General features: G+C 45.0%; 1 protein-coding gene and 1 long non-coding RNA gene across 3 annotated transcripts in view; one reads left to right on the plus strand and one right to left on the minus strand.

Annotated features, from left to right (window-relative positions):
- Nucleotides 1-8,226: 8,226 nt before the first annotated feature.
- Nucleotides 8,227-12,819, minus strand: LOC120999428. Of its 2 annotated transcripts, XR_005778526.1 has the most exons (5): nt 12,720-12,819; nt 8,847-8,974; nt 8,637-8,764; nt 8,426-8,553; nt 8,227-8,330 (listed from the first exon to the last, which is right to left on the minus strand). It is a non-coding gene; the product is annotated as an uncharacterized LOC120999428 (long non-coding RNA). The 2 variants fall into 2 exon arrangements; XR_005778525.1 differs by lacking the exon at nt 12,720-12,819 and having other exon boundaries at nt 8,847-9,318.
- Nucleotides 12,820-14,409: 1,590 nt separating this feature from the next.
- Nucleotides 14,410-21,945, plus strand: part of STPG4 (sperm-tail PG-rich repeat containing 4) — an 85,418-nt gene continuing 77,882 nt past the window's right edge. Inside the window, 1 exon segment of the mRNA XM_040430184.1 lies at nt 14,410-14,463. Within this exon segment, the coding sequence (XP_040286118.1) occupies nt 14,410-14,463 (54 nt within the window).

The raw sequence follows: 21,945 nt of genomic DNA on the forward strand, positions 1-21,945 counted from the left end.
ACATGTCCAGCGACATGGGCGACTTCAACACCAGACTCCAGGCAGTCGAAAGCAGGGACGCTTCGCCTGCTGCTCCCTCCAGTCCCGCCCCTGGTCCTTCCACTTCTCAGCCGTCGTCCCCAGGTAGGTCGTCCGGGGCTCCCGAAATAGCTCCTTCCTTTTTCGTCCCCGAAAACCTGCGCAGAGACATACTCGCAGGCAAGGACGTGAACCTGGCAGCGGTCCTCATCTCCACGCACGACACGGTGGAAAATCGGACCATCGCATGCGGGGACGTGTCCGTAGTTCTGAAGGCCAAGGACTCCCGCCTGAATAAAAAACTCTCCATCCCGGAGTTCGTGCTCGCGTTCAGCCTCTACCGCGACATCATCTGCTCGGCACATCCCGCTAGAAGAGAGGAGCTGGACGCTTACTTATACCGGGTCACGGAGCTCGGACACAAATACGGAGGTTGCTCTTTCTACGACTATCACCGGTCGTTTTCGGCGAAGGCAGCCGCAGCCCTCGCCCAGTTCCGGCATATCACCAATTGGGCCTCTCTGGACATGGAGCTATTCTGCAGACACTTTGCAGGTCTCAGGTCACCTTTTTGCTCCAACTGCCAGTCAGTTCTGCATGCATCCGACTGGTGCCCAAACGCCCACGCCCCATCCCAGCCCAAACAGTTGCCCAGCACTTCTGCCCCCCAGAAACCGGGTCCGCTCCTGGACAAATTAGGTCGCCCAATTGTGTTCCTGGGTAAAAACCAGTTGTGCAACAACTTTAATTCCAGTTTCTGCAATTACAGCAAATGTAAGGCGCTCCACATTTGTTCCACCTGCTTCCGGGCCCATCCCCAGTCCTCCTGCTCCCAGCGCTCGGCAAAAAGCTGACTAGCCGACATTAATGTCCCCCTTCTCGTCTCCCTCCTCAATACCCATCACGATCCCGCCTTCGTCGATTTCCTGCGTTCCGGTTTTTCAACAGGTTTCCACACCGGTCTTGTCACTCTGCCCCGTGATTCCTGGGAGACCCCCAATCTCATGTCGGCCATAGAGGACCCGGCCTCGGTGGATTCTCTTTTGCAGGTCGAGCTGCAGAAGGGTTTCATCATAGGCCCTTTTCCCACCCCTCCCTTCCAGGTCTACAGGGTGAGCCCTATCGGGCTGGTCTGCAAGAAGAATACCAATAAAAAACGCTTAATCTACGACTTGTCTGCGCCTCATGCATCTGACGTCCCGAGTCTCAACTCCCTGATACCATCGGAAGAATACTCCATGCACTACTCTTCCCTGGATGAAGCCATCCAACTCATCCTACAGGTTGGGGTGGGCGCTTGGCTCTCAAAAGCGGACATTTCGGACGCTTTCAAGCTCCTGCCAATCCAACCACACCTCTGGGGGTTTCACGGGATCAAATGGAGGGACCAGTACTTCTTCGCCACCCGCCTCACGTTCGGGTCAAAGAGCAGCCCCTGGCTCTTTGATCAGTTCGCCCAGGCCCTCCATTGGATCCTGGTAAACCACGGTAATTGTCCCAGAGTCATACACTACCTGGACGATTTCTTGCTGATCGAGCACCCCAACCACGTGCCCGACCGATTGGAAAGTCTCCTTAGCATTTTCTCCGCCTTACAGGTCCCAGTGGCGCCATCAAAGGTCGATGGCCCTAATACGGCCCTCACCTTCTTGGGTATCACGCTAGATACCTGCAGAATGGAAGCCAGACTCCCAGAGGACAAACTAGTGAGACTCCAATCATCCATTTCCGCTCACATAGGATCCAGAACCATGACCAAGGGCGACCTGCAGTCACTTCTGGGTTCTCTCAACTTCGCAACCCGCATCATGCCACAAGGACGATCCTTCACAGCAAGACTCCTCCAATTATTACCAACAGCCACTACCCAGGACTCGCTGATTCAACTGGACCGTGAAGCCCTGGCCGACCTAGACATGTGGAGGGTCTTTCTGGCAGCATGGAATGGCATCTCCATGTTTGTCCCTCGCTGGAGTCCCACCTGTCCGACCGTGTACTCCGATGCGGCCGCGTCCGTCGGGTTCGGCGCCTTATTCGGCCACCAGTGGTTCGCCGGTTCCTGGCCCTCTCAAATCCACTCAGACCCTCAAGCCATTCAGTCCTCTCCGCTCCTTGAGTTGTACCCCATCGTGGCAGCCGCACAAGTCTGGGGCGAAGAATGGAGTAACATGCCAGTTCGGTTCATCACCGACAACCACACGGTCGTCGACATCATCACTAAAGGCAGATCCAGCTCACCCAAAGTCATGCGCTTCCTACGCAAACTCACCTGGCTTGCCCTCAAACACAATTTTCATGTTTCTTGCACCCACATCCAGGGCATCAGAAACGTCGCAGCGGATGCCTTGTCTCGCCTAAATCTAACTCTCTTCTTCCAGGTCATGCCGCAAGCCGAGAGAATCGGGATTCCCCCCCCGGACTTCGGCTCCCTGATCCTGGACTAGACAGACACCTATCCATGGCTCAAAATCTCATCCGCAAGTCCTTGTCCGAAAACTCCACCAGGAATTACCAGTCAGGTTGGAAAACTTTCCAGGTTTTTCGTCGCCTTCACCCCAGGGGCAACGTAAGCGAAACCACTTTCATCATGGCCTTCCTGGCATACTGCCACAAGGACCTACACCTCTCTTTCAGCACCATCAGATCATATCTGTCAGGGGTCCAACATCACCTCATGATCAGTCATCCAGACAGCAACTCAGTCTTTTCTTCCCACGCCATCAAAGCCACACTGCGGGGTATTCAAAAAAGCTCTCACAAACCCATTCCCTCCAGGCAACCTGTGTCAGGGGACCTGTTCAGGAAACTCTCCTCCTCCCTAGACGGCAGTCCTTTTGGCCCTTTCAGAAGCTGCATTCTCAAGGCCGCCCTCTACCTAAGCTTTTACGGCTTTCTCCGGCCCGGGGAATTCACCGGCACCTCTCCTCACAACATAGGCCCCACTCTAAACCAACTCATCCGTAGTCACGAACATTTCACTTTCACCTTGCCAGTCTCCAAAACTTCACAAATCGGGCCCCCAGTGCGCATAGAATACTTCCCTACCTCCAACTCCTGGTGTCCCGTGGCCGTCCTCAACAGGTTGCTAATCACCCTGGGCAACCGGGCTCCCGCCAGCCCTCTCCTTCCTTTCCCGTCACAGCCACTCACCTCCTCGCAGTTCGTCAAACACATTCGCAGCCTCGCGTCAGGGCTAGGGTTCAACCCCCAGGCCATCACGGGCCATTCGTTCAGGATCGGAGCCGCCTCCGCCGCATCCAAACATGGGGTACCGGCCCACATCATACGCAAAATGGGTCGCTGGAAGTCCTCTTGTTTCTCACAATACATCCCGCAGCCAAAAGCCGAAATCGCCGCAGCTTTCTCTGACTTGGTTCTGTAATTCCATCTTCCACAATAAAGAGTCGTTTCCTAAACCTTTCCTACTCGTATTTTTGCCCCCTTTATTTGGCCTACCCTCATCACGTGGCAACAGGCACACCACCAGCCACTTTAGCTAGTTAGGTTCAGTCACACTCATCAGGCTTCGCGCCGTAGCCAGGACCACAAATTCAGCAGGCTGAATCCAGCCTGCTTTTGTGGGAGGGGCGTAGGGGGCTTCTTAAGCTCCGCCGCCCAGCTCTCCGGGTGCACGTCCTCTCTCGCCCCTCCCTCCCGGCCCTTCTCCTTACATCTCCCAGGGTATGCCCCCTTTATTTGGCCTACCCTCATCACGTGGCAACAGGCACACCACCAGCCACTTTAGCTAGTTAGGTTCAGTCACACTCATCAGGCTTCGCGCCGTAGCCAGGACCACAAATAATAAAGTTAAACTACTAAATCAGGTGTTGTCATATGTACATTAAAGGGGTGGTCTAGGATTTTACCACTCATGCCTATCCTCAAGATAGGTCATTAATACCTGACCAATGGTCTTCCAACAGCCCACATCCCTGCCAGCTGTTTTGGGGTAGCATCGGAGTGGACGCTACCAGGGGGGGTTGATAGGGTCTCAAAAGATCCGGGGCCCAAGCCCCAATGAATATGGCCCAGTCGCCACCCCCCTCCCCCCACATTTTGCTATACATAAGCACATACCTGTCACATCCAGTGCCTCCAGGTGACGTCTCCTCTGATGTAGATCTTCTCTGTCATCATCTTCTCCATTTGGTCCGTACAACTTCTTTCAGCCGCCTCGTCTCTGCAGAGTGTGAAACACAGACATCTTAGTTTCCTCATATTTCTATCATCATCTCCCAACCTGGAGTCCCCACAGTGTTATCCAGCTGCTCGCTGTGCTCCCCAATACCCCTAAATACTATCCTGAAGAAAAAATAGTACCATAAAGATAGTAATACTGCCCCCCCCCCCCCCACCATGATAATGCTCCCCAAGAGTGCCACCAATTAGTAGAAGAGCCCTCCAGTATTAATAATACCCTCACAAAGCCCTCAGTAGTAATAAGGCCCTACTATTGTTCCCCCAGTGGTAATAAAGCTCTCTACAGACCCCTCAGTAGTAATAAGGCCCCCATAGTGCTCTTAGTAGAAATATAGAAATAAGGTGGATCTATAAGTCACTCCTATAGAGCCCTCAGTAGTAATAAGAACGCTTAATGTCCCCTGGATTTGCAGGGCCCCCTGTAGTTATATTCCTCCCTCCACTATACAGTCCCATGTAAATAACATCACGCCATCTCTCCTGCCCCCTCCAAAATACAGTCCTATGTAAATAACATCACTCCCCTGCCTTCAGCCCCTCCAACATACAGTCCCATGTCAATAACACTATTTCCCTCTCTCCATCATAGAGTCCCATGTAAATAACATCACACCATCTCTCCAGCCCCCTCCAAAATACAGTCCCATGTAAATAACATTACCCCCTCAACATTCAGTCCCATGTAAGTAAAATCACTCCCTCCCTCAGACCCCTTTAACATTCAGTCCCATGTAAATAACATCACTCCCTCCCACAGCCGCCAGTAACATACAGTCCCATGTGAATAACATCACTCCCTCCCACAGCCGCCTCCAACATACAGTCCCATGTAAATAACATAATCCCCTCCCATAGCCGCCTTCAACATACAGTCCCATGTAAATACCATCACCCTGCCCCGTCCAACATTCAGTCCCATGTAAATAACATCCCTCCCACAGCCGCAATCAACATACAGTCCCATGTAAATAACACTATTTCTCTCTCTCCACCATAGAGTCCCATGTAAATAACATCACACCATCTCTCCAGCCCCCTCCTATATACAGTCCCATGTAAATAACATCCCTCTCTATCTACAGCCCCCTCCAAAATACAGTCCCAAGTAAATATCACCCCCTCCCCAGCCACCTCCAACATGCAATCCCATGTAAACATCACCCCCTCAACATAGTCCCATGTAAATAACATTACCCCCTCAACATTCAGTCCCATGTAAGTAAAATCACTCCCTCCCTCCCTCAGACCCCTTTAGCATTCAGTCCCATGTAAATAACATCACTCCCTCCCACAGCCGCCAATAACATACAGTCCCATGTGAATAACATCACTCCCTCCCACAGCCGCCTCCAACATACAGTCCCATGTAAATAACATAATCCCCTCCCATAGCCTCCTTCAACATACAGTCCCATGTAAATAACATCCCTCCCTCCCACAGCCGCAATCAACATACAGTCCCATGTAAATAACATCACTCCCTACCCCAGCCCCCTCCAACATTCTGTCCCATGTAAATATCATCCCTCTCTTCAGCCTTAACATACAGTGTCAGTTAAATAACCACAACTCCCAGCATTGCTCTGCCTCTCCCTTCATTTACCTCTCCTCATGTAGCAGATCTCACCACAGCTTCCCCCCAGGTCTTCTCCTCTTCACTGCAGTCCTCTCCTGCACTGGTCACATGATGGTGACATCATTGCAGGTCCTTCTCAACCACTGCCTGTTTTACTGGTCACATAACCTGTGATGTCACCACAGGTCCTTCAGCTCTTCCACTGCATTAGATTCAATTGTATTGCTGTCCTGAGGAGGGCAATACAGTTGTATCTAGTTGGCAGGCAGCTCATTCGGGGCCTGGGCCCCTGATGTTTTGTCCCAGGCCCCGAATGTCCTGCCTGCCAGCTCGATACAACTGTATTGCCCAGGCCCCGAACGTTTTAATCTAGCAATGCCCCTGGACGCTACACAGCTCTGTGCATAGTGTAGTGGATAAGGCTGGTAACCGTCCATTTCACAATGGATGGAGCTACAAGTTAACAGCTGGTTGGCGAAGGAGCAGGGTGCTGGATGCCCGCTGATAACACATTGTGGTCTATCCTGAGAAAAGGCCATCAGCAGTAAAATCCTGGACAACCCTTTTAAAAGGCCATTTGAATGGGCCAAGAACCCTAAAGATAATCGCTGAAGAAGGTCCATAGGAATTAGCGATTATCTGGCGGTGTAAATGTACTGCCGATGAACGAGGGAAACGCTCATTCATCAGGTAATCCGACCGTTTGTTTACACACAAAAATCGTCGGCAGCAGACTGTGCTGTGTAAACAAAATCTGCTGCCGGCAAATGACAGTATGGGGAAGAGCGATGACGTTAGTGATTGCTCCTTCCCATACTGTCTCCTGTAAAGGCAGCGGCCTCCTTAATCAGTGAGCAGTAGATTGTCGGGAAGGAACGCTTCCTTCCCTAAAATCTGCTGCTCTGTTGTCCCGTGTTAAGGCAGATGAGCTTTAGTTATTGCATTTGTAATTTTCAGGACGGATAACATAGCAAAGAAGTAAACTACTAAACAAAGAAGAAAACCTCACGACGTTCAAGTTCAAAGTGCATATATCCTGAGCTTCCAACAGGCTAAAATAATATAAGTATGGCAGTGCCTGGTACTGCAGTTCAACTCATTTCAGTCCCATTCACATGAATGGCCTGACCAGTAGCAACATGCAATGCCACACTTATATTAACATTGTGTGTCGGGTACTGCGGTGAAGGTGCTCCAGCAAGGAATGCTGCTCCTTAGTTCTGGTACTCAGTGAGGGGTCCTAGGAGTGGAATCCTTGCCAATCATACAGTTGTGTTCAAAATTATTCAACCCCCAATGCTGTAAAGGGTTTTAGGGAATTTAGTGTACATTTGTAATTGTGTTCAGAATGAAATCTTACAAGGACTTTTTAAAGAACCAAATGCAACTAAAATGACATCAATTGTTGTTGTAATACAGTATTAAATGTGTTTTTTTTTGTGATTTCTTCATTGCCACAATTATTCAACCCCTTAAAGACTACCACTCTTAAGAACAGAGGTTCATTCAAGTGTTTTCGATCAGGTATTGAAAACACCTGTGGATGTCAAGGAGCAGCAATCAAGCATAATAAGCACCAATTAGGCAGATTTAAAAGGACTGATACTCAGCTCCTTCTAGACATTTACTGGTGTGTTTACAAACATGGTGAAGTCAAGAGAGTGGTCCAGGAAGACAAGAGAAGAGGTGATTTCTCTTCACAGGAAGGGCAATGGCTATAAGAAGATTGCAAAGATGTTAAACATACCAAGAGACACAATAGGAAGCATCATTCGCAAATTCAAGGCAAAGGGCACTGTTGAAACGCTACCTGGTCGTGGCAGAAAGAAGATGCTGACTTCGACTGCTGTGCGCTACCTGAAGCGCAAAGTGGAGAAAAGTCCCCGTGTGACTGCTGAGGAACTGAAAAAAGATTTGTCAGATGTGGGTACTGAAGTTTCAGCTCAGACAATAAGGCGCACACTGCGTAATGAAGGCCTTCATGCCAGAACTCCCAGGTGCACCCCCTTGCTGTCTCCAAAGAATAAGAAGAGTCCACTGCAGTATGCCAAAAGTCATGTGGACAAACCACAAAAGTTTTGGGATAGTGTTCTGTGGACTGATGAAACAGAATTAGAACTGTTTGGGCCGATGGATCAACGCTATGTTTGGAAGAGGAAGAACAAGGCCTATGAAGAAAAGAACACCTTGCCTACTGTGAAGCATGGCGGGGGGTCAATCATGCTTTGGGGCTGTTTTGCTTCTACAGGTACAGGCAGTGGCGTAACTAGAGTTCTATGGGCCCCAGGGCAAACTTTAAATTGGGGCCCCCCCGCCAAGACTCCACCCCCGCCAAGACTCCACCCCCGCCAAGACTCCACCCCCTCCCGGTTTGAAAGTGTTGTAGTTGAATATTAAATAGAAGGAGATAGGGGTTTTAATTTTTTTTTTTTTAATGTTACCATATAAAATATAGAAAAAAATGTTAAAAGCGTTCCAGAACAAAGATTCTCCACATAAGGCATAAAGCTTCTTGACCCATATCTTGGTAAATCACCTACAATTAAAAAATATAATAATCACAGAATATTGGCTGTCAGTTTGGTGCCTAATTAGATAAGAATTTCAAATATAATAAATTTTTTTACTTACTGAAATTTGATTGTGAATAAGTACGAGTTGTGCTTCTTAACAAGAACAGAAATCCAAATAAAACATCAAAATTAACCAGCCAGGTCCAACGAGGAGGCATCAAGTAGAAAGGAACCAATTTGTTCTCACTGTAAGAAAGGAGATGGTAGCATTTATTAAGTGACATAATTAGATATGTTAAATATAAAATTATATACATTTTTTTACTTACCAAAATTTGAATGTGAAAAGGAACGAGTCATGCTTCTTAACCAGAACAGAAATCCAAATGAAACATCAAAATTAACCAGCCAGGTCCAACGAGGAGGCATCAAGTAGAAAGGAACCAATTTGTTCTCACTGTAGGAAAGGAGATGGTAGCATTTATTAAGTTGCATAATTAGATATGTTAAATATAAAATTATATAAATTTTTTACTTACCAAAATTTGATTGTGAATAAGCACGAGTTGTGCTTCTCAACCAGAACAGAAATCCAAATGAAACATCAAAATTAACCAGCCAGGTCCAACGAGGAGGCATCAAGTAGAAAGGAACCAATTTGTTCTCACTGTAGGAAAGGAGATGGTAGCATTTAGTAATTATGTTAAGTATTTTTGATGTTGGTAACATCTGCCTTCTTTTTGATATTAAGCTTTTGTTGTGCAGAAACCAGTGCTGTATTCAAATAGTTCAAAGGCGGTCGTTGTGTTTTAGAGTCTAACAACATCAGAATTGTTTATTAATCTGCATCATTGTTACCAAAAAGAAGGCAGCTAAAATAGAACCAAACTAGTTAACTGTTTAGTACAACCAAAGTTGAATAAATTGAACTGGGTTAGTATGAACTTTGATAATATAACTCCCTGTACCCAACAAACTGCTCACTTACGCAAAATACATATTACTAGAAGTTGCGCCGTCTCGCTTTAGACTCAGCAAATTTGTCAACAATAGCTGGAATGTCCAGTTTTCTTGCTCTTTCATTCTCAATGCTTAGAAGGGCAAGGCCAGAAAGCCATTGTTGTGACATGCTGTTTCTCAAGTAATTTTTAATCAGAGATAATTTGGAAAATGATCTTTCTGCAGATGCCACCGTCACTGGTAATGTGAGGAAAAGTATTAAAGCTGTACATACATCCGGTAGGGTAGATGACAAAGCAGCATTGTCAATTATAAGCAGGTGTGCCAAATCTTTAACTGTGTGGAGCTCAGAGATCTCATTTTGCAGTGCGCTCCGAAAACTAACCAATTGCCCTGCGAAATCGGAAGATATGTCATCTTGGTAATAATGCTAAAATTGCAGTGCAGCTTGAAACAAGTTATCCTCTGATTCAGTCGCCAGCACACGTGGCTGAATGATCCGAAATCTTTCAACTACAGTGTTCATGCTACCAAATCTGCTTGATAACTGGGATGTTATTACATCTAAAGTAGCATAAAAAATAGTAGTTTTAAATCTCTTCTCTGGGTCTTGCAGTCTTTCGTCCAAACATAGCTCCCCACTATGGCGCTTTACTTTGGGCACTCTTTTAATTACAAACATTGCAGGAATTCCCCACTTCTCAGCAAGTTTGATAGCTGTTGTTTTAGCATCTTCAAATTGCTTCCTGTAGCTGCTAAGAGCTTCAATGGCATTATGAATTAAATGGGCTGCATTGCACAGATCCATATGTTCTGACTGCAGAACCTTTGATATTGCATTTATATGCTCCAGAACTTTACTCTGTAGAACAAGTAGGAAGACAAACTCAAAAGATTCAATTTTATTCCTAAGGACCCTGGCCTCTTCCCTCTCTTTACTTTTGGTCGAAGTCAATATTAATTTAGACAGTGCTTTAAGGACATCAACAAACCGAAAGCGTAGGGCAAGCAGCGAGTCATAACGGGATGACCATCGTGTTGGGCACAGTCTTTTTAGGGTCACAGAGGATTCAGTGGTTAGTGACTGAAGAACAGACCATCGGGTGATACTTTCTCCAAAAAAAACATACAAACTCTGTATCACCTCAAAAAATCTTGACACCTCAGGTACGTGGCTCACGGCATCTTGTAGAACTAAATTAAGGTTGTGGGCTGCACAGTGAATGTACAAAGCATTTCTTTCTTTCTTTTGAATGCGAGTTTGAACACCCGAGTATACTCCACTCATGGTGGCAGCACCATCATAACCCTGCCCCCGACATTTTGATAGCTGTAAACCTCTACTTTCTATACATTTTATAATGTCATTTTCAAGTCCTGCAGCACTAGGGTCTTCTACGACATGAAAACCTAAAAATGCTTCTTGTATAGCTATAGCAGTTGCCCTTTGGGTTTTGTCTCTGCTTACAGTCACATATCGGAATATTTGACTTAATTGGTCAACTTTAGAAACATCTTGTGTTGTGTCCATAATTATTGAATAAAAATTGGAGGCTTTAATTTCACTCACAATGCCTTCTTCTACTTTTTTTGAAAGGATATCTATTATTTCATTTTGTATTTTGGGGCTTAGGTATTTAGCTGTCCCCTGCGGTAACTGGAGTAGCTCCTTCAAAACATGGTCATATTCTGCGAGCAGCTCTACAATAGAGAGAAAGTTGCCATTATTACTCTCGCCTATTTTTTCGACATGACCACGGAAAGCTAGATTAGACATTGCCATGGTTAAGGTCACATTGGTTATTCGATGAAGGACTTGTCGCCAAAAGTTTTTCTCTTTTAAAATTTGTCTTTCAGTCTCTGCATCTATGTTTTTTTTTCTCCTCCATTGATCATACACAATACAAGCGTCCATGTGAGCTTGGGAAGCTTCATGAATCTGTATTTTTGCTGAGAGCCTTTGCCATTTTTTTATTCCTTTAGCCCATGCAGGTTCAAAGCCTAATCTTTTACGATCACCAAATAACCAGCATGGCTCGCAATAAGCAACGTTTAGCTTTGGAGAGTAGCATAACCACATGACAGGAATCTTATGGCCTGCTTTTGTAATTCTGTCATAGTACTTCTCAGAGAAACACCTGTTATCGTTATCTCTGGGAAATGGCCCGTTAGGTCTGCAGGGGCCATTAGAAAGAATAAATTTTTTTATGTTGGGGTCTTTTATTGTAATGGGAAAATGTCCCCTATCTGTAACATACTTTTCTCCAAGTAAAGTACGTTCTATACAGACAGTGCCAGCATCTTCACTTTCTAAACTTTCTTGTACTTTAGATATACTGGCACTTGTATGCGGCTCCACTTCTTCAATGCTAGGACTGAAGCTACATGTTTCACTGTGGATACTATCCTCCTCCATCAACGATTGAGAGCTTTCAATAACTGTACTAGTAGAAGGTCTCTCAGTCTCACTTATGTCCTCACACTGACCAGTTATGGTCTCAGTAGTTGCAGAACCACCAGAAGCACCAGCAGCCTGTGAAAAATAGCTGCTTATTTTTGGGAGTTTCTGAGTTTTTTTCTCATCTTCCCTTTTTCTTTTGCGTTTTTGTGAGCCACTCATATGATGGTAAGACGACATTATGGTGGATTAGGTTAGTTGCTGCGACACAAATTTATTTAATCTGCAAATTAAATATGAAAATTGCCTGAGTTTTAAAGACTTTGAGATTGAAAAAACGGCAACAATGGCATAAAACAGTTCTTTTCCAACTGAAATACAGAACTCACTAGTGAGGCACACCCCAATTGTTGGGGAGACACTACTCCATTATTGGTACAGAAGAACGAAAAGGACAGATTTGTTACAAACCTGAGCCGAACTGAGCCTACAGACCCGTCACATGCCGGAGACCTAAGCGCACCTTTGTGACATCAGGCATAAAGAAAACAGGCGAAATGGATCAAGGGCCAGGGAATTTTAATACAAGGTAACAGACGTACAAGACAATAACAGGAGTGCCTCAGTTACTGTTACAGATCAGCGGGTGTGGACCCACTGCGCCACTGACTGGCTATACTCTGGAGGGGCGTGACTAAGCAACTACCTGGTCTTCACTAGAGCCTCTGATGGTGAGGATAGGCTTGGCTGCAGGTAGTTGCCAGGTGCCACTCCAGAGCAGTCCCCGAGTCAGTGGCAGCATTCATACAGTATAACGTGTCTCCTTGTGGCCTCAAGTGTCAAAATACCCATTTCTTTTAAATGGGTATTTTTCATGATATACAGTGGGTACGGATAATTATTACCGTCCACTGATGATCCATCCATCGGCCCCACTCCAGCCCTGATTTCAGACGATAATAATGTCTGAATTCAGGGGGTGTGGCGGATGGATGGATGATCAGGGTCAGGGGACAACATGGATGAATCATTGCATTACTAATACACTACCTACCAGTCTATAGACCAGTCCAGCAGGCAGTGAGGCAGGAGAAGATGGTCCTGGAGTGCAGTACTTCTGCTGCAATGCCCAGCGCTCGCCCTTGGTGTCTGTCTGTCGGTCGGTTGGTCGGTCGGTCCTCTTCTTTCTTCCTCGGAGAATCGCGCCCTGAGCCCTCTAATCTGTGCTGGCACAGGCACACACTGCTGGGGGGCGGGGCTCTGCCTCTTTTAAATCTGCTCTGGCGGGCTTTTGCTGCGCCTGTGCGCCTAGAGTCTACTCTCCTGAGTCCTGACGTCAGAGACTCTCATCTCGCGTGAGCGGAGGGACGGGTCACGCGGCCGTGGTCATGTGGGTGTATTGTGGGCGTATTGTGGGCGTGTGTAGCTTGAGGGAGGGCCCGGCGGAGGAGCGGCAGCAGCTGAGTGAGGGAGAACGGTGCACACAGGCAGCGCAGGTGAATCAAGCACAGATCAGTTTCGCAGGGCCCGCCTGCCGCCGCAAGCACTCTGCAGCGGGCCCCCCTCCCGCCGGGCCCGGTCGCAGTCGCACTCTCTGCGACCGCGATCGTTACGCCCCTGGGTACAGGGAAGCTTCAGCGTGTGCAAGGTACCATGAATTCTCTTCAGTACCAGGAGATATTGGATGAAAATGTGATGCAGTCCGTCACAAACCTGAGGCTTGGGAGACGTTGGACATTTCAACAGGACAATGATCCCAAGCATACCTCCAAGTCCACTAGAGCATGGTTGCAGATTAAAGGCTGGAACATTTTGAAGTGGCCATCGCAGTCACCAGACTTAAATCCGATTGAGAACCTCTGGTGGGACTTAAAGAAAGCAGTTGCAGCGCGCAAGCCTAAGAATGTGACTGAACTGGAGGCTTTTGCCCATGAAGAATGGGCGAAGATACCCGTAGATCGCTGCAAGACACTTGTGTCAAGATATGCTTCACGTTTAAAAGCTGTTATAACTGGAAAAGGATGTTGTACTAAGTACTAAGATTGAATGTCACTTGGGGGTTGAATAAAACTGATAATGATGTGAGCACAGAAAAGACATTTGTGGTTATTTCATTATAAATGTTATGTTATATTTGTCTGACTTACAAGTGCCTCTTTGATTTAATTGTAAACAAGATGACTGAAATGATCAATATCAATGTCAAACTGGCCAAAACACTCAATTTCAGTGGGGGTTGAATAATTTTGAACACAACTGTACATCAATAGCCTATACTAAGGACTAAATATTAAGTATATCCTGAAAAATACTACTAATGCCTACAACAGGGATCAGCAACCTCCTGCACTCCAGCTGTTGTGAAACTACAGCTCCCAGCATGCTCCACTTACTTCTATGGGAGTTCTGAGAACAGCCAAGCAAGTGTGCATGCTGGGAGTTGCAGTTTCACCACACCTGGAGTGCCGTAGGTTGCTGACCCCTGGACTACAAGAATATTTCATGTGATGTATCATGTTATATTATTACCTTACATATTACGGGTTTGACTACACTGTGCATTGTGGTCGAGCTCCTCTGTATAGCCTGCAGCTGGGTGTCATGGCAAACTCTAGCATGATTGGTATGTGGAAGCTGCTGGGGGCCATTGTCTTGGCTGTCCGGTTGGTCCACATGTCAACATATTGTAGGTAAGTTTAGAACCCATTGCTGTAGTTACTAAAGTAGAGTACCAGAGTAGTAAAATGTCTGCACTGAAGATAAGAAGGAGCAATCAACAGATCAAGAGAAATACGAAGGTAACACATATCCTTTATCTTTCATGGATGGTGGTAGTTTATATCTATGATGTCAACTTTGGAATAAGTATGGGCTTTTGAGGGACGAAGATGACAGAAGGTTCAGGCGAAACTGGAAGATACACATGGCCGCACCAGTACTGGGAACATTTTGCAGATTTTGAAGCTACTCTTCAATATTGAAGACAATTGCAATAGTAGATTCATGTGTACAATGTGAATTTTTGGGATTTTATTTAAACCTTCTGATCGAGTGATCGATTTAAACCCAACATGAAACTTGTTGGTCTAACAAAAATACAACATTCTTAGAGTTTTTGTAAATGCTCAGATTACAATTTTTATCCTGAAGACATAGGAATGAGTGCAAGTTTCATTTTTCATTTTGTCGTTTTTCTTTTGCCTTTTTGATAGTGTAGTTGACACTGTAGCAACAATGCTTAAATATTCCAGAAAACACTTCAAGTGAAGCTGTCACATTGAACATGGTGTCTGAGCTTCAAGCAGCATGTTCTAGAGCAGGAGGAACTGAACAGATTGAGATAAAGTTTTGTGGGAAAGGATTCAGTATAACTTGTATTTTACTAGTGAAATAACACATTATATGCTTTGGCGTCCAGTGGGTAGTCTTATGCACTGATTGACAGCCTCCTCTTTATGCACAGGGATAGCTGAGGACTCTTAGCACTCTGCTCAGTATGAGCGCTCATGCGCATGACCGTATGTATTTTGTGGTCCGCAAAACATGGATCCACAAAAAAAGTAATTAGAACCTAATTGTTTATTTGCTGTTCATTGCTAATAGCTACACCGTTTTGCTGGTTATTGGGTTACCCCCTCCCTTTTGGCCCTAATGAGTCAATTGACACTGTCTGCTCTTCTAAAAGTCCAAACAAAGAAAATCCTAGACAGGGAGTAGAATACATGGAGTGACTTCAAAAAAGTATATCCAGAAAACCATCTTTCTTTGTAAAAACAAAACAAAAACATTACATATTCACACAAAGTCTTCTGGCCATTTCACTTTTTTCACTTTTTGTTATGTTGCAGCCTTGTCCTAAATAATTTTGCATTATTCTGCACTCAATACCCCATGATGACAAAAGTGAAAGCATTGTCATTGTTTTGTTGGAAGGTGAATCTTTGGCCCAGCTTGAGGTCCAGAGCACTCGGGGTCAGGTTTTCATTAAGAATATCTTTGTACTTTGTGCGTTCCCTCCTCCCTGACCAGTCTCCCTGTCCCAGCCACTGAAAAACAATCCTACAGTGTGATGCTGCCACCACCATGCTTCAGTGTAGGGATGCTATTGGGCAGGTAACGAGCAAAGTATAGTTTACTCCAGACATAATGCTTACAATTCACACCAAAAAGTTCAATTTTGGCTCCATCAGACCAGAGGATCTTGTTTCTCATAGTCTGAGAGTCCTTTAGGTGCTTTTTTGCAAACTCCAGGCAGCTTTCAGGTGTCTTTTACTGAGGAGAGTCTTCTTTCTGGCTATTCTGCCATAAAGCCCAGATTGCTGAAGTGTTGCAGTGATGGTTGACCTGCTGGAAGTTTCTCCCATCTGTAGCTCAACCAGAGTGACCATTGGATTCTAGGTCACCTCTCTTACCAAGGCCCCTTTCCCCCAACTACTTAGTTTGGTGGGGAGGCCAGCTCTAGGAAGAGTCTTGGTTGTCCATAACTTCTTTGATTGAACAATTAGTGAGGCCACTGTGTTCTTTGGAACTTTCAAAGCACAAGAAATGTTTCTGTGCCCTTCTCCAGATATGTGCCTCCACACAACCCCGTCTCTGAGCTCTATAGGCAGTTCTTTCCTACTAATGGCTTGGCTTTTGCTCTGACATGCATTGTCAGCTGTGAGACCTTATATTGATGGGGTGGTAAGTCTTTCCAAATCATGTTCAATCAACTGAAATTTACGATAGGTGGAACAATCAAGGTGTAGAAACATCTCAGAGATGATTAAGAGAAATGGGAGGCCCCCCAGAACTAAATTTCATGTGTCATAGCAAAGACTTAATACATTTCTAAAATTATGTTCACAATTTTTAAAATTTGGGTTATTGAGTGTAGATTGATAGGAGAGTTGATTTTTTTATATTTTTTTAGCACAAAGCCACAATATAAAGCGTGAAAAAAGTGAAAAGTTTTGAAGACTTTCTGAGTGCACAGTATGTCATAATATAATTTGATAGAAATGTCCCTCTACAAGGGTTGGCACATGAAAGAGATTTATCACGTATCCACAGGATCAGTATTATGCATGTGTGGGCACCGATACTTTGAAACCAGGGACACAGATCCCCGATTCTCATGATCATGGCAGACCTGATGGTCGGATCCCCAGTAATCATTTATTCATCTGTTATTCTGTTGATAGGTGATTAAGTCTTTTGTGGATGATCCCCTTTAAGGACCGCACCCTATTTTGGGCCCTCAGGTCCAAATGATGAGTTTGTCAAACTCCTTAGATGCTGCAGTTTCTATTGAGCACATCTAAGGGGTTAAATGGGTGAGATTGGAGGTTTCTTTTGACCTTCAGGAACTGACGCCTGCACATTCAGATGTATGGAACAGATTTACATAAAGGTCTGCAACAAATCTGCTGCACATCCTAATAATGTTGGGAGTCATTCTCTTTTGTGCAATATAGATAATAAGCCCTTGGAAAGAGGGGGCCATCTCTGGTTGGTCACAACCTAGGAGGCAAGACCAAAAGATCTGCCTTTTTATTAAATAAGAGGGCAGGGAAATGACCTTGATGTCATGTAAAGGGAATGGAGAGGGAAACAAACATGTGGGCAGGAGGGGGGGCTGGGCATTATCCAATTATCCCCTGTGCACCAGAAAAATTGTCAAAGTTGCATACATTTATGTGACTTTTTGGGAGTGTAGAGCTTGCCACTTTGCCCAAAAAAAAAGTGGGTCAGGAGTAGGTAATGCCAGGGGCTGCTATAGCCAGACTGTTACATTTATTATAATTTATGCCAGGAATCTAGTGTAGATTATAGCGGAAATCTACAAAAGCTGCCTTGCTGGTGTGGACTTTCATTTTGGAGCATGGACCTGCTCAGTTGTGCCTAAATTATGTTCGAGATGTGCGCCTTTTAATAATTGTGACAGATCCAACTCACTATTTGCTGAACAGAAATTTGTTGAGAAAAAACCTGGGTATTGGTTTTGTTTCGGCATCAGTCCCACCAGGGGTGTAGCTATAGGGGAAGCAGGGGAAGCGGCTGCTTTGGGGCCCTGACCCAAAAGGGGCCCATCCAGGAGGAGGAGGACTAAAAGATTTTGTCAGGGCCCCCTCAACAGTATTACACAATGAAATTATATACAGTGACAGTATAGACAGTGTAGAAAACGGATGGTACAGCTGCCGGGCCTGGTCTGAGAGAGCGATCTTTACTAGCTACAGGAATGGGGGTGGCATGAAAGGAAGGGGTTGTGAAAAAATGACTGGGGGAGGGGGCCCCATTCAAAAATTTGCTGTGGGGCCCAGTCATTTCTAGCTACGCCACTGAGTCCCTCCAGCGGGAGCATCCACCAATCTATCCAAAATGTATGAAATCCAGACAGGAAAATAGTCCAGATGACATTACATGCAAGAATGTACAAGAATGAATGGAGAACACAGGAGATGAGGTCCCGCCATTGCTCTCTGTAATTATTGGCACACAGAGAACTTCCCTAGTCCAGCTGCTGTGCTCACCGTGTTTAGTTAATGTAAATTCGTCCCGATGAGTGATACAAAATAAATAGGGAGTCAGATTTAACTATAGCGATGAACGCAGACATGGAAAGATAGGGCTGCTTTGCAATATTTGTTGAGCTTGGTGGGAAAACTGGTCCAACAGGGTGTCTCGGGGTTGGGTGTGACAGCCACGTGACTACCACCCATTAACACCCTAATCATCATATACCTAGTGAAGGGTAGCATCCCAGCGTGATCAGATAAGTGTCCTAAAACCAGTAATTTATATAGTAATACTGTAGTGGATAGCTCACCACCTCTCCAGGCTGGAACTGGTGCTCTAGCCTAAAAACTGATCACCCAATCAGTAAAGTGGATAATAAAATGAGGTAATATAAGGCTGGCACTCAAATATGTGGTTCATATGAAAAGTGGCAATTTATTAAGAAACTTATATTAAAATCAGCATAATCCCAGATAAAAGGGAGATACAATAAAATACATTCTCATCCAATAAAAAGATAAATTTAAAAAATCAATAAAGAAAAAGAGAAGAAAAAGAAAAAAAACGCAGGATACACGCACACTGATGGTGCCGTCTCTTGGAATCAGAGATGGACTAGTGGTGTCCCTTAGTTCTATCAGGGTAGATATATATCTATGATGTATCGTCCACAGGGAGGTTATTTGGAACAGTCACTTTTTCGTATCTGGTCGTATCCTCCTTAAAGTGTTCCCCTCATTCAGGGCAATCAATCCTCCGGGTATCGGCACTATGGCCGTGTGACAGTTCAGTCCCAAGGAGAAGACCTAATATTCCAGCTAATGTTGATACAAGGCTACAGGTGGCGAGTAAGGCATAAGCATGTATCTTACCCGTATAAGTCAGGGCCGGTAGTTGGAGAATGTCTCTCTCAAGCCGCTACTCACCACACTGCGCCGCCGTCTCCCTTCGCTGTTTGGCGTCCTCGTCCGAGACTTCCGTACCTGGTTGTCTCGCGGGAATAGCCTATTTGGTCTGTTCGATCCTGTTTCTCTTTGGGGTATTTTCAAATCGAAAGTCAATGGAGCGCTCCAGTATTCTGAATATTTTCTGAATATATTGTCTTTCGTAATTGATCTGGATCTTTCTTTATGGGGGTGAACTCCGCCAGACGCGTTTCGGGGACGTCTCTCCCCTTCCTCAGTGGCTCTACCCCCATTATAGCATCACTTCCTTTTATAGTCCACTCAGTGTGGTCAAAACCCCGGACTGGAATCGAATTTTAGATTCTTGCGGCATCGTTGCATTTTTGATGTGGTTTTTCCGGTACATGTGCGTTTTTTCCATATTGTCTCCTTCTTGTTGCGATTAAGCTATGTAGTGAAGGAAATAATCCTGCGACATTGCTTTTTTACGAAAAAAGCGTAAAACCATATGTATATCTACAAAACTATAATATAAAACTCTAAAAATATATATATTCATATAGACATGTGTCCAACTTAATATAATTGGCACATACTGAATCCACTTTCCAATGAACAAATCTGCGATAAAATACACTAATATATTAATCCAAAAAATATATCAAACAAAAAATATAATAATCCAAAAGATATGTGAAAAATAAGTAAAAAATAGCTAGGAAGAGAGGTTAGGTAATCTAAAACAGTAAATATTTGTTCTGCAAATTGGTTGCACGTGGAGATTAGGCCCCATACAAAAGGGGGGCACAATTCCTAGATTGTTCAATAAATATCATATTCAATTATTCTATACTCAATTTTTATTTTTTCGATTTCTGTTTTTTCTGTGGTTGGAAAAAACACAAGTGGCTTCTATGATGCTTTTTTTAGTGGTAAAAAAAAAGCAAGTGCAAATTCATGTGTGTAGGGAGCCTTAGGAAGTTATTTCTTCTCATGTAGTGCTCCTTCTCAATTTAAATAAGAGGTTCTTCAGTAGCTGCAGTGAGCATTAGGCTTCATGCACATGACCGTATCCGTAGTTCAGCCCCTAAACCACAAATCCACATAATACGGACACCTTCTATGCGCATCCTGTATTTTTTCTCACTCTCATCATCCGCATTCATGTGGTCGGGCCACAAATGATAGAACCTGTTCTATTATTGTCCATTTGGTAGTTTTTCTTTTTTTTGCAGGATGCTCACGGACCGCATTTGTATTTTGTGGATCCTTGTGTAAGAGGTCTAAATGACTATTCTCATCCACAATGTGGTCCAGAATAGGACATGTTTGGCAGAACGGTCACATGGATCCGCGAAATATGGATGTGTGCACGGCCCCATAGAAATGACTGGGTCAGCGTGCTATACGCAAGAAAATGCAGATGTCACACAGAACAAAAATATGGTTGTGTGCATGAGGCCTTATAAGCTCTCTGCCAGACTTAAAGGGGTTGTCTCATCTGAGACAATGGGGGCATATCGCTAGGATATACCCCCATTGTCTGATAGGTGTAAGTTCCACCGCTGGGGCCCGCACCTACAGTACAGACCAAAAGTTTGGACACACCTTCTCATTCAAAGAGTTTTCTTTATTTTCATGACTATGAAGGCATCAAAACTATGAATTAACACATGTGGAATTATATACATAACAAACAAGTGTGAAACAACTGAAAATATGTCATATTCTAGGTTCTTCAAAGTAGCCACCTTTTGCTTTGATTACTGCTTTGCACACTCTTGGCTTTCTCTTGATGAGCTTCAAGAGGTAGTCCCCTGAAATGGTCTTCCAACAGTCTTGAAGGAGTTCCCAGAGATGCTTAGCACTTGTTGGCCCTTTTGCCTTCACTCTGCGGTCCAGCTCACCTCAAACCATCTCGATTGGGTTCAGGTCCGGTGACTGTGGAGGGCAGGTCATCTGGCGCAGCACCCCATCACTCTCCTTCATGGTCAAATAGCCCTTACTTTCAAAGTTTTCCCAATTTTTCGGCTGACTGGCTGACCTTCATTTCTTAAAGTAATGATGGCCACTCGTTTTTCTTTACTTAGCTGCTTTTTTCTTGCCATAATACAAATTCTAACAGTCTAGTCAGTAGGACTATCAGCTGTGTATCCACCTGACTTCTCCTCAACGCCACTAATGGTCCCAACCCCATTTATAAGGCAAGAAATCCCACTTATTAAACCTGACAGGGCACATCTGTGAAATGAAAACCATTTCAGGGGACTACCTCTTGAAGCTCATCAAGAGAATGCCAAGAGTGTGCAAAGCAGTAATCAAAGCAAAAGGTGGCTACTTTGAAGAACCTAGAATATTACATAATTTCAGTTGTTTCACACTTGTTTGTTATGTATATAATTCCACATGTGTTAATTCATAGTTTTGATGTCTTCAGTGTGAATCTACAATTTTCATAGTCATGAAAATAAAGAAAACTCTTGAATGAGAAGGTGTGTCCAAACTTTTGGTCTGTACTGTATATTGAGAACGGAAACGATAAAGCGGTGGCTGGAGGACTCCGGTTCCACCACCACCAAGCGCTCTCCTCATAGAAGTGAATGGAAGCGCACCGCGCATTACCGCCACCGCTTTCATTCACTTCTATGGGCCCAACGGAAATAGCCAGCATTCGGCTATTTTCTGCAGCCCCATAGAAATGAATGGAGGGCGGCTGTGAATGCTCAGTGCGTCCTCCACCACTTTTGGGGCTCCGTTTAGGAGATAGGTGCAGGTCCCAGCAGTGGAACTTACACCTATCAGACAATGGGGGCTTATCCTGGCGATATGCCCCCATTGTCTCAGACAAGACAACCCCTTTAACGTAGAACTCAG

The sequence above is a fragment of the Bufo bufo genome, chromosome 4 (genome assembly GCF_905171765.1).
Source record: "Bufo bufo chromosome 4, aBufBuf1.1, whole genome shotgun sequence".
Lineage (NCBI taxonomy): Eukaryota > Metazoa > Chordata > Amphibia > Anura > Bufonidae > Bufo > Bufo bufo.